Source organism: Procambarus clarkii, chromosome 83, assembly GCF_040958095.1.
Source record: "Procambarus clarkii isolate CNS0578487 chromosome 83, FALCON_Pclarkii_2.0, whole genome shotgun sequence".
In the NCBI taxonomy this organism is placed as follows: domain Eukaryota; kingdom Metazoa; phylum Arthropoda; class Malacostraca; order Decapoda; family Cambaridae; genus Procambarus; species Procambarus clarkii.
This window is the reverse complement of record NC_091232.1, coordinates 15127404-15140865: the sequence shown is the minus strand read 5'-3', so window position 1 is coordinate 15140865 and position 13462 is coordinate 15127404. Positions and strand designations below refer to the sequence as shown.

The following is a 13462-nucleotide window of genomic DNA, read 5'->3' as shown; positions in this document are numbered from 1 at the left end:
AGGAACGCTTGAGGGCCTCAGGGCTAACACTGCAAACCAGACATGACAAGGCGGATCTCATCGAAACTTAAAAGATTGAACAATGTGGAGGATATTGATCCAGATTACTTCAAAAGGTCAGCTGAAAGCAACGGTTACAGCTCAACGATCTTTCAGCTCAAGGTCACGTTGATGAATAGTTTCAAGCTCACTAAGCATAATGAAGGTCAGAAAACTGGAGATGCTTTTTCACCCTCAACGTCGTGAACCGCCTACCCGCCGAAGCAGTAAACACCAAGACACTGCTGAATTTTATAACTAAGCTTGAAAAAAATCCTCAAAATAAATGGGGGGGGGGGGAACTTTGACAACCCGTCGGCTTCCTGTCCTCGTCGAGGACACTGGAATGTGAATGGCTCCTCAGGTAAATTCAGGAAAAATATCACGCTTCCTCCACTCGTCTCTCCACTACTACGCTGTCGTAGTATCTCTTGTTATTGTTTTTCACATTGACGAAGCTGTTTGGTTTTACTGCACCTTATTCCACACAACTCTTTATCATTTTCGTCTCTTATTGTAATAAAATTATTCCAATATATTTTAATATATTAATAATTTCACTCAAAAATAAAAAAGATCGCCTATATTGCAACGTCTTGCAATTAGCGGGCAGCATTCCTGGGGGCAGACGTTGTTTAGTTGTGTGGTGAAGGCCGAGCGGGAGAGGTGCTTGCTCGCTCACCTGCAACAACTTGTGATTAACTTCCTTATTGTGATACAATTTTTACCAACCATTCAAATAATGGCAATGACTTGCAAGATTCTGTTTGTGTTGACACTAGCAACAGTCAAGAGCCAGATGTTGGATCACATACATCGTGATTTGGTTGCTATGAATGCATCGTGTTCAGTTGGGGGGTTTTGTGACGGTAGTGATTACCGGAGTAAAGAAAACTGTTACTGTGATGATCTGTGCGCGGAGTATGGCGATTGTTGTCCTGACGCCGTCCACTACAAACGGGAAGATCAGGTCCGGCCAGAGAGGTACAGGTGTGTGAGTGTGGGTTATCGCAGCGTTTACATGAAGGACACGTGCATGTCAGGGTGGCAGGACGAGGAGGTAGCCCAGCTGTGCCTGGCTGGCTCCCCGGCAGATATCTCCAGCAGCAGGGACCCGCTGGCCCACCTCCCCGCCACCAGCAACACCACCTCCGTCACCTACACCAACTACTACTGCGCCATCTGCAACAACGACTCCCATCACCTCACACTCTGGACCACACAACTGGAATGTGACCCGGAATATTATCCAGATCAGCCGGATAACTTAACCGAATACATAACTTCTCATTTATTGTTCGCAAACGGAAATGGGAGAGCACGTATTCCCTTAAATAATACAGTTATATTTAAGAAATGTAATATTAACATTAAATTCCCTCATATTCCTGTTATTACAAGGGCATGCTACTCCACCATCAGGTCGTGTGCGGAGAACTGGACGGACGCTTCTGTTGCTGCTCTGTGTCACTCTTATACGGCAGTGAGGTATGTGGGAGACTTGGCCTATAGGAACCCCCATTGTCTTCTGTGTAACTTGAAAAATTCTTCTAACGGTCGGTGTTGGCTTCATGATGTTCTGAAAGAAGTTCCACCTCCTGCACTCTTGCCTAGCTTTTTTGATACTAATGACCTTAGTGGTAGTAATACTGTCGGACTTACAAACACTTGCCAGTCCGGCGAATTTTATGATAAACGTTTAAAGAAGTGTAGAAACAAGGGAAGTTATGTGAATGAAACACGTACAGGCGACAAGTACATAGATGTTGACAGTTCTGATGCGCCGACTTGTTCTTTATACATCACAGGCAGTAACAGGGCGAAGTGTGAATTTAAAGAAATTCATAAGTGTGAAAAAATATTAATAAGCAAAGGGAAATTCACGTTGTACGAGAACAGAACAGTGTGCGTAGGGCTTTTTGACCAATGGTACCAGGCGGGAGAGTACGAGATTACTAATGATGGCGTCTGGGTATGTTTGCCAAAAGCACCCACAGAAAAGTTCTCCCCGGTGATGGGTTGGGTCTCATTGGCGGGTTTTGGGCTGTCCTGCCTTTGTCTCCTGCTCCACCTGGCTGCCTTCCTCTTGGTGCCTCGTCTTAGGAACCTCCCAGGCAAGTCCTTGGCGTCCCTCTGCCTGTCACTTCTCACCGCCTACACCATCTTCATCTTCAGCACCTTCCTCGAGCCTAGAATGACCGGATGTTACATCTCGGCAGTCCTTATGTATTACTCCTTCCTCGCTTCCTTCTGCTGGATGAATATCATGGCCTTTGACGTATGGCTGACATTTCGACAAGCTAAAGATGAGCTACGAGTGTCATCTGGGAGACAGCGAAGCAAGTTCTTATTCTACTGTGTGTACGGCTGGCTGCTTCCCGCCCTCGCTGTGGTCGTCACAGTAACCCTTGATAAGACCGCCCCTGCAGGTCTTCCTTCAGAGTTCCGGCCCAACTTTGGTCAATGTTGGTGCTGGTTCGGGAAGCGTAAGGCATTAATGGTGTTCTTCGTTGCTCCACTAATTGTAGTTATGGCTCTCAATGTTGTGTTTTTCCTTTTTACTTCATACTCCATCGGTACCAGCAGAGAACCGACACTTCGGAGGAACTCAAGTTCACAAAACAAGAAACAGTTTCTGCTGTATGTGCGACTGGCCGTGTTGATGGGCCTCTCCTGGATCAGTGGCATCGTGGCTGACTACCTGCAGCTGGAGGCCGTCTGGTACGTCTTCGTGGTCCTCAACACTCTGCAGGGAGTCTTTATCTTCTTGACCTTTACCTGCAGGAGCAAAGTGTGGCGGGCGGTGAGGGAGTTCTGTTTCAAGGAAGCTAAATCTCGTCCTGGTAAAAGTATGACGCCACCGGGGCCAAATCTGACGTCGGACACTATAGACAGTTCTCGAATATCAATAGACACAGAGTTATCCAGCATGTAACTCACCTGTCAAGGCTCTCGCGGCTGTGTGTATGTATCTAAGCCAGTAAAAGATTAAAATATGTTTAAAAATGTCCAAGCCAGTAAAATATGTTTAAAATAACATTGTTGAAAATTAGTTAACGGAAGGTAGTATAATAAAATTCAACAAATTATAGAATGAGTGGTGAATGTGGAAAAAAGCATTCGAGTCTCCCAGGTGAATTAAATGTTTATTTTCACAGTGGTATGGTTGACATATATATATATATATATATATATATATATATATATATATATATATATATATATATATATATATATATATATATATATATATATATATAGCAACGCAACTGGTATGTACAGGACGCCTTAATCCACTTGACCATCTCGACCGGACATAAGGAGGTGATAGCCGAAGCATGTTCGCATTTGTGTTCCTCACGTGTGCCCCAAAGAATGAGGTGATTTGATAAAATGCTATGCCCAAGATTACCATCCGGGTGCCGGCGGGGGGTGGTTCAAATAGCTTCGCCTATCCCAAGGAAGCAGCCCGTAGAAGCTATCTAACTCCCAGGTACCTATTTAATGCTAGATGAACAGAGCATCAGGTGAAAAAAATTCTGCTTAAGATTTAACTATATTTTAACTATTTTTTTTTCTTGCACAAAGAAGCCTGAAGACAATATAGAACCAAAACGCAATGTATTGCTCAGTACAGCTTTCCTCGACACCTTATACTGTATTGCTAAGTAACACTGTGTACAACACCTTATACTACATAGCTCAGCAACACTTTGTTTAATGTTTCGTCAGTGCCACCAATGGCGTTGACCTGATACAAATATGTATTTGTAATTATTATTTACTTATCCTCAGTGTTATTCTGCTCCATTATTTTTAGAGCACTTATCATTGAAAGTTTCTAAAGGCACTTTATCAAAGTATTTGTTGGTTTAGATACACGGACGACCGCCCAGTCATACCACTATGATACACGGACGACCTCCCAGTCACACCACTATGATACACGGACGACCTTCCAGTCATACCACTATGATACATGGACGACCTCCCAGTCACACCACTATGATACACGGACGACCTCCCAGTCACACCACTATGATACACGGACGACCTTCCAGTCATACCACTATGATACACAGACGACCTCCCAGTCATACCACTATGATACATGGAGGACCTCCGAGTCATACCAATAAGATACATGGACGACCTCCCAGTCATAACACAATGATATACAAACGACCTCCCAGATATACAATTATGATACATGGGCGACTTCCCAGTCATACCTCAGTCTAGGGCCACATATATACTCAGTCTTAGGCCACGTATATACTCAGTCTTGAGTCACATATATACTCACTCTTGGGTCACATATATACTCAGTCCTGGGACACATACGTACTCAGTCTTAGGCCACATATATACTCAGTCTTGGGCCACATATATATTCAATGTTTGGCCTCATATATATACTCAGTCGTAGGCCACATATAAACTCAGTCTTGGGTCAAACATATACTCAATCTGGGGCACATATATACCCAGTCTTGGGCCACATTTATACTCAATCTTGGTGCACATATATACCCAGTCTTGGGCTACATATATACTCAGTCTTGAGTCACATATATGTTCAGTCTTGGGTCACATATATACACCCTCATGGGCCACATATATACTCAGTCTTGAGTCACATATATACTCAGGCTTGGGTCAAATATATACTCAGTCCTTGGTCACATATGTACTCAGTTGTAGGCCACATATATACTCAGTCTTGGGTCACACACATACTCAGTCTTGGGCCACATATATACTCACTCTTGAGTCACATATATGCTCAGTAATGGGTCACACATATATACTCAGTCTTGGGTCACAAATATACTCAGTCTTGGGTCACATATACTCAGTCTCGGGCCACATATGTACTCAGTCTTAGGCCATATATATGCTCAGTCTTGGACCACATATATACTCAGTCGTGAGTCACATATATGCTCAGTCTTTGGTCACATATATACTCAGTCTTGGGCCACATATGTACTCAATCTTAAGCCATATATATACTCAGTCTTGGGCCACATATGTACTCAGTCTTGGGCCACATATTTTCTCGGTCTTGGGCCACATATGTACTCAGTGATAGGCTACATATATACTCAGTTTTGGGCCACATATATAATCATTCTTGGGCCACATGTATACTCCGTTTTGAGCCCCATATATACTCAGTCTTGGGCCTCATATTTTCTCAGTCTAGAGTCACATATATATATACTCAGTCTTGCGCCATATATATACTCAGTCTTGATTCACATAAATACTCACTCTTGGCCCACATATGTATTCAGTCTTAGGACACATATATACTCAGTCTTGGGCCACATATATACTCAGTCTTTTGCCACATATGTACTCAGTCTTTGACCACATATATACTCAGTCTTGAGTCACATATATACACAGTCTTGGGTCACATATATACTCAGTCTCTTGCCACATATGTACTCAATCTTAAGCCACATATATACTCAGTTTTGGTCCATATATATACTCAGTTTTGGGCCACATATATACTCAGTCTTAGGCCACATATATATACTCAGTTTTGGTCCACATATATACTCAGTTTTGGGCCACATGTATACTCATTCTTGGTTCACATATATACTCAGTTTTGGGCCACATATGTACTCAGTCTTAGGTCACATATATACTCAGTTTTGGGCCACATATATACTCAGTTTTGGGCCACATATGTACTCAGTCTTAGGTCACATATATACTCAGTTTTGGGCCATATATATATACTCAGTTTTGGGCCACATATATACTCAGTCTTAGGCCACATATATACTCAGTTTTGGTCCACATATATACTCAGTTTTGGGCCACATATATACTCAGTCTTGGTTCACATATATACTCAGTCTTGGGGCACATATATACTAAATCTTGGGCCAGACATATATCCTCAGTCTTGGGCCACACATATATACTCAGTATTGGGCCACATATATACTCAGTCTTGGGCCACACATATATACTCAGTATTGGGCCACATATATACTCAGTCTTGGGCCACATACTTTTTATCTAAATTTCGCTCTAAAATCTGTGAAGGTTTTGAGCCTCCAGCTGTGTTTTGTTATGACTCTAACAAGACGGCATGATTGGAGGTGATTGTTCTTATGTATGTAATTACATCCGACCTCAGTTTACCTGTAATATTAGTCCTTACATGGCCTAGTGAGGTAATTCATGCGAGTAGGCCTATTATATATAGACTTGGTCCAGAACGACAGCTGATTTAAATCGTCCAGATATCTTAGTTTAGTCAAAGTTATACAAGGTGGCTGGTGTCTCGTTACTCTTAGTGAAGTTGACTGTACAAGGCACTAGCAGGCACGAGCAGGCACGAGCAGGTTCAGTTGCAAATCCAAAAATTGATCATAAGGATGACAATGATCAGTATTACAACGGCCAACAACAATCAATTCGTTTCTGTTAATCATTAGATTTATTATTTATTATTGTTGAAACCGTTTATGTTAGAACAAAAATTAGGAGTACAATATACTACTTTCATTGTTATCAGCTTTACCGTCATATATATCAAGTATAAACACCTCACAGCTCTCTTCTGTTAATTATTGTATTTAATGTTAATTCCCCAGCATTATAAGGTGCAAGTCGTTAAGAATTTGTGTATGGTCTATATATATTTGAGTTGTGTATCTTGAGAGTATATATTCGTATCATTATGTTTTAACCAGGTTTTAGTTAAAATAATGAATGATATTTTAGTGCAAGGGGATCTTTGAACACAGCTCGATTTATTAAGGAATGACAGTCATATCAGTTTGTTACCAAATATTCCTTTTTAGTGCCAGTCAAAAATATTTGTTAGGACCAGTCTTTCTGAATCTTCTTCTTTCCACTTGTGCTTGTACATTTGTGCTTGCCCACTTGTGCTTGTACATTTGTGCTTGCACACTTGTGCTTGTACATTTGTGCTTGCACACTTGTGCTTGTACATTTGTGCTTGCACACTTGTGCTTGCACACTTGAGATCAGAATGTTTCCCCAGTAATGTTGACATCTTTTCTTCTGTACATGCAGCTTTACACACAGAGATCACACTAACGTGATGCATCAAATGAACAAATCCACAAGGGCCGTGACGAGGATAACTTCGGTTAATTCTTCGGTTAGAACTTCGGTTTCAACCCTTTTACCCTGTCGTAGCTCAGGCAGTGTCTGGGATGCTCCCGGACGCAGGTTCGAATCCTCGTCACGGCCCTTGTGGATTTGTTTACATGCAGCTGTTTATGTCTCATCATATATTTACTACTGTTAGCTTGACACAAGTGAAAGTATTGTAATTCTAAAATAGAACATTGTCGTTATTATTATTGTCATGACAAAATGGCAACGACAAAGTTACCGGAGAAATGTTAAGCTGCATGTCTGTCTGTCTTCAACCTAACTTAAAAGAGCCTGTAATGTGCAAATGCCAGTACTCCACGTGTGTAAATGCCAGTACTCCACGTGTGTAAATGCCAGTACCTCACATGTGTACATGCCAGTACTCGACGTGTGTAAATGCCAGTACTCCACATGTGTAAATGTCAGTACTCCACATGTGTACATGAGAGTACTCCACATGATTGTTATTAACGTTATTCATTTATTTTTATGCCACGAATAAAAAAAAATCCATCTCACAAGTCCTCACGATGTTGACTGCCTGTTATAAACCAATTATTATGTGTGGTTACCAATAATATAGAGTTCATTTACACGTGTAAGTACAATTATTATTTTGTAATAAAATATTGAATTATTGATATGTATTTGTTACCAGTATAATGCAATATTATATAAGTAGATTCTTAGTTACAAAATGCAAGAGTTATAGTTGTCAAAGTAGAAAACAATGAGTCTTCATCCTTGATGTAAGTAATTATCAAAAGAAGGCACCAAGACAGGTAGACTGTATAGCACAATGTCAGAATATTTAAAAGTTCTGAATATCACTCTGGTAGACAATGAGAGAGCACAAAGAGTTCTAAATATCACTCTGGTAGACAATGGGAGAGCACAAAAGTACATTCCAGCAAGCAAAATTTTGTCCAAATAGTGTTCATTTCGACTCATTATGATGGTCAAAAAACTAGTTGAATTTTACCTTTATTTGACGTCGAAAAGCGTCGTTCTTTCGGCCCCACACAATGACGCCGGAAGGAAAGAAATTCTGTTCGACTATGATTGGGTCATTCAAATAATGTTGCAAGTCGGTGGGCACAATATCCTAGAGCAACGCGAATCAACGTCATCAGCGTTGATGCAACGTTGAATTAAAGTTGATGGTGTTGATTAAACATCAAACTCATGCCACTCATGGACAGTGTACCCATTGGGTTGTATGTCTAATGACAGAATTAGGCAATCAAACTATACATACAGTCAGGCTAGACATACAGTCAGGCTAGACATTCAGTCAGGCTTGACATACAGTCAGGCTTGACATACAATGAGGCTATACATACAGTCAGATTAGCTATACAGTTAAGCTAACATTCAGTCAGGCTAAACATACAGTCAGGCTTGACATATAATGAGGCTATACATACAGTCAGGCTAGACATACAGTCAGACTAGACATACAGTCAGACTAGACATACAGTCAGGCTAGACATACAGTCAGACTAGACACACAGTCAGGCTAGACATACAGTCAGGCTAGACATAGAGAGTGTATGATGCTGAGCATCAAGACGCATCAAGTCGACAAAGGGTAGAGGGTGATCTCAAGACCTGATCTGTAGACCTGGTCTCAAGAACTTATCTCAAGACCTGATTTCATGACCTGATCTCAAAACCTGATCTCAAGATCTGATCTTAAGACCTGATCTCAAGACCTGATCTCAAGACGTGATCTCATGACCTTATCTCATGACCTGATCTCAAGATCTGATCTCAAGTCCTGATCTCAAAACCTGATCTCTAGACCTGATTCTAAGAACTGATCTCATGACCTAACTTCAAGACCTGATCTCATGACCTGATCTCAATACCTGATCTCATAATCTTATCTCATGACCTAATCTCAAGACCTCATCTCAAGTCCTGATCTCAAACCTGATCTCTAGACCTGATCTCAAAATCTGATCTCATGAACTGATCTCAAGTCCTGATCTCAAAACCTGATGTCTAAACCTGAGTTCAAGACCTTATCCCATGACCTGATCTGAAGACGTGATCTGAAGACGTGATCTCAAGACGTGATCTCAAGACGATCTCAAGACGATCTCAAGACCTGATCTCAAGACCTGATCTCAAGACCTGGTCTCAAGACCTGATTTCGTGACCTGATCTCATGACCTGATCTCAAAACCTGATCTCAAGACCTGGTCTCAAGACCTGATCTCAAGACCTGATTTGATGACCTGATCCCATGACCTGGTCTCAAGACCTGATCTCAAGTATTGATCTCAAGACCTGATCTCATGACCTGATGTCAAGACCTGATCTCAGGACCAGATCTCAAGACAATCTCAAAACCTGATCTCAAGACCTGATCTCATGACCTGATCTCAAGACCTGATGTCAAGACCTGATCTCATGACCTGATCTCAAGACCTGATCTCAAGGCCTGATCTCTATACCTGATCTGTAGACCTGATCTCTAGATCTGATCTCAATACCTGATCTCATGACCTAATCTCATGACCTGATATCAATCCTGATCTCATGACGCGATCTCAAGTCACGATCTCAAGACATGATCTCAAGACCTGATCTCATGACTTGATCCCAAGACCTGATCTCAAGACCTGATCCCAAGACCTGATCTCAAGACCTGATTTCTCGACCTGATTTCATGACCTGATCTCAAGACCTGATCTCAAGACCTGATCTCAAGACCTGATCTCAAGACCTGATCTCAAGACCTAGTCTCAAGACCTGATCTCACGACCTTGTTTCATGGCCTGATTTCATGACTTGATCTAAAGACCTGATCTCAAGACCTTATCTCAAGATCTGATCTCAAGACCTGATCTCAAGACTTAATCTCAAGACCTGATTTCATGATCTGATCTCATGACCTGATCTCAAGACCTGATCTCAAGCCCTGATCTCAAGACCTGATCTGATGACCTGATCTCAAGATCTGATCTCATGACCTGATCTCATGACCTGATCTCAAGACCTGATATCTAGGTCTGATCTCAATACCTGATCACATGACCTGATCTCAAGACAGTCTCAAGCCCTGATCTCAAGACCTGATCTCAAGACCTGATCTCATAACCTGATCTCAAGACCTGATCTCATGACCTGATCTCATGACCTGATCTCAAGACTTGATCTCATGACCTGATCTCAAGGCCTGATCTCAAGACAATCTCAAGACTTGATCTCAAGACAATCTCAAGGCCTGATCACAAGACCTGATCTCTAGACCTGAGCTCTAGATCTGATCTCAATACCTGATCTCAAGACCTGATCTCAAGACCTGATTTTATGACCTGATCTCAAGACCTGATCTCAGGACCTGATCTCAAGACCTAATTTCACGACATGATCTCATGACCTGATCTCATGACCTGTTCTCAAAACCTGATCTCAAGACCTGATTCCAAGACCTGGTCTCAAGACCTTATCTCAAGACCTGATGTCATAACCTGATCTCATGACCTGATCTCATGACCTGATCTCAAAACCTGATCTCAAGACCTGATCTTAGGACCTGGTCTCAAGACCTGATTTCATGACCTGATTTCATTACCTAATCTCAAGTCTTGGTCTCAGGACCTGATTTCATGACCTGATCTCAAGACCTGATCTCAAGACCTGATCTCATGACCTGATCTCAAGACCTGATCTCAAAACCTGATCTCATGACCTAGTCTCAAGACCTGATCTCAAGACCTGATCTCAAGACGTGATCTCATGACCTTATCTCATGACCTGATCTCAAAACCTGGTCTCTAGACCCGATTTCAAGATCTGATCTCATGACCTGATTTCAAGACCTGATCTCAAGATCTGATCTCAAGCCGTGATCTCATAACCTTATCCCATGACCTGATCTCAAGATCTGATCTCAAGTCCTGATCTCAAAACCTGATCTCTAGACCTGATCTCAAGATCTGATTTTATGACCTTATCTCATGACCTGATCTCAAAATTTGATCTCATGACCTGATCTCAAGTCCTGATCTCAAAACCTGATGTCTACACCTGATCTCATGATCTTATCTCATGACCTGATCTCAAGACGTGATCTCAAGACGATCTCAAGACATGATATCATGACCTGATCTCAAGACCTAATCTCAAGACATGATATCATGATCTGATCTCAAGACCCGATCTCAAGACATGATATCATGACCTGATCTCAAGACCTGATCAGTAAGTCCTTATCTTCAAACGATCTCAAGTAAGTTTTCACGACCTGAGAATCTAAATGTCACCTTGAATGAAATCTACTTTCACCGTGACCTTTAACTGCTATTCCCACCCTCACCACGAAGTGTTGTTCCTCGCCCTTAAGGAATCGGAACACAGGAATGGTGTTATGTTCAAGGCCAACATCCTCAAAGTTCCGCACCTGGCCCATCTCCGTGGACTAGTAGTAGTAGTATCACTCGTAGCATTAGACTCTCAACCTTCAACAGTCTCACGCCGGAAGTACCATTCTCAAGAACATCACTCCACCAGCGATCATTCACTCCTAGGCTGACTCGCATCTGAATCTTATTCGCTCAACAGGTTGATACACAAGAGATCAGGTTAACTGATCAAATTGATTGCTCTGGCACACAGTTGGCCGCAGGCTCATCCTGTTCCTTATATGATTGTTACCTATAGTTGTTAATGAATATAAGCTATTTCCCCAGATGCATATAACAGGATCATGAAATAAATGGGCCTCTAGGAGTAGGTTTCAACTTAGCTGAGACAGGATTACAGCTCTTGCTTGCAGTTTCCCCAGGTTCCTTATGTGATAGTTTCCTACGTGATTGTTCCAAAGTATATTTACATGAAATAAATGAGTCTCTAGGAACAGGCTTCAGATGAGCTGAGGTAGGATAACAGTTCTTGCTTGCAGTTTCACTAGGCACGTCATTTGACAGCCCCTATGAACCCTATTCTTAGTTAAAAGAGAAAGAGAGAGAGAGAGAGAGAGAGAGAGAGAGAGAGAGAGAGAGAGAGAGAGAGAGAGAGAGCGAGAGAGAGAGAGAGAGAGAGAGAGAGAGAGAGAGAGAGAGAGAGAGAGAGAGAGGGAGAGAGAGAGAGAGAGAGAGAGAGAGAGAGAGAGTGAGAGAGAGAGTGAGAGAGAGAGTGAGAGAGAGAGAGAGAGAGAGAGAGAGAGAGAGAGAGAGAGAGAGAGAGAGAGAGAGAGAGAGAGAGAGAGAGAGAGAGAGAGAGAGAGGGAAAATAGTTGGGTCTGTTGTAACCAGCGGTCAGGAAATGGCTAACCTATTGACAAACCATTTTACAAATGATGCATGTTCATGATCCTTAACAACAGCATCTACGATTGTATCCAAGCACTGTGTCAAAGTTATCCTGCAGTCATTATCCAACATGTTGTCGTGCACTATCTCCTTAAAGCACTGGGTATAGGTAGTGTGGGCGGAGGTCAGGCAAAGAGAGCACACTTGTGCGGACCTCTTCGCCTCGCCTATCACACAGTCAACTCTACCTAGCTTAAGAAATTTTACCCTAACTATGGAAGAAGACATATGTAGTTTCAGTCCGGAAAAAGAAGAGTGGTTGAGTTGTTGGTAACTACAGAGAAGTGTCACTGCTTTCAATTGCTGGAAAAAGTCTTGAAACAATCTAACAACAATGAGAACTTTTTTATCCGTCGTCGATTACTGTGTGGTCAGCAAAATGATTTCAGAAAAGATCGTTCTGCTGTTGATCATTTGTTAAACCTCTCCACAAAGTGGCATCCGTCGCTGGACGACTCAGGAATCAGCTATGTTGTTACACTGGACATTACAGGTGCCTTTGATCTGGTAAGACACTATGGTCGACTTGGAAAGTTTCAAGCACTGGATATCTCAGGCTCCATCTTACGACTATTCAGGGACTGCCTTCAAGAACGGTCTCAAAGAGTGGTCCTCAATGAACTGAAAGCCACTCAATAGGTGAACTTTCACGACAAGGTAGTGTGCTTGACCCCTTGTTGTGAATGTTTACTTCATCTATCAACTTCTCATTCCTGAACCTCCAGCCTAAGCTGATGGCTGCGCTCTAAGCATCACATACACAAGGGATGAAGCGCCGATTGTTAAAAGGTTTAATAATTACAACGTTCAGCAATTTCCTCCTTGGGCAGTCGAAGGCAAGTTACATTAACGGCAGAGAAAACACAGACAATAGTCATAACTAGACCACATGACACTGAACCCTGGACAAGCAAGGAGCCGGTCGGCCGAGCGGACAGCAC

The 13462-nt window shown here is 42.1% G+C and overlaps 1 protein-coding gene across 1 annotated transcript; it reads left to right on the top strand.

Moving 5' to 3' along the window:
* The first annotated feature begins 696 nt into the window (after positions 1-696).
* On the top strand, positions 697-3204 carry LOC123768839 (uncharacterized). The gene has a single exon (XM_045759630.2). The coding sequence runs from the start codon at positions 782-784 to the stop codon at positions 2972-2974; it is 2193 nt and encodes a 730-aa protein (XP_045615586.2). The 5' UTR covers positions 697-781; the 3' UTR covers positions 2975-3204.
* The last annotated feature ends 10258 nt before the right edge of the window (positions 3205-13462 follow it).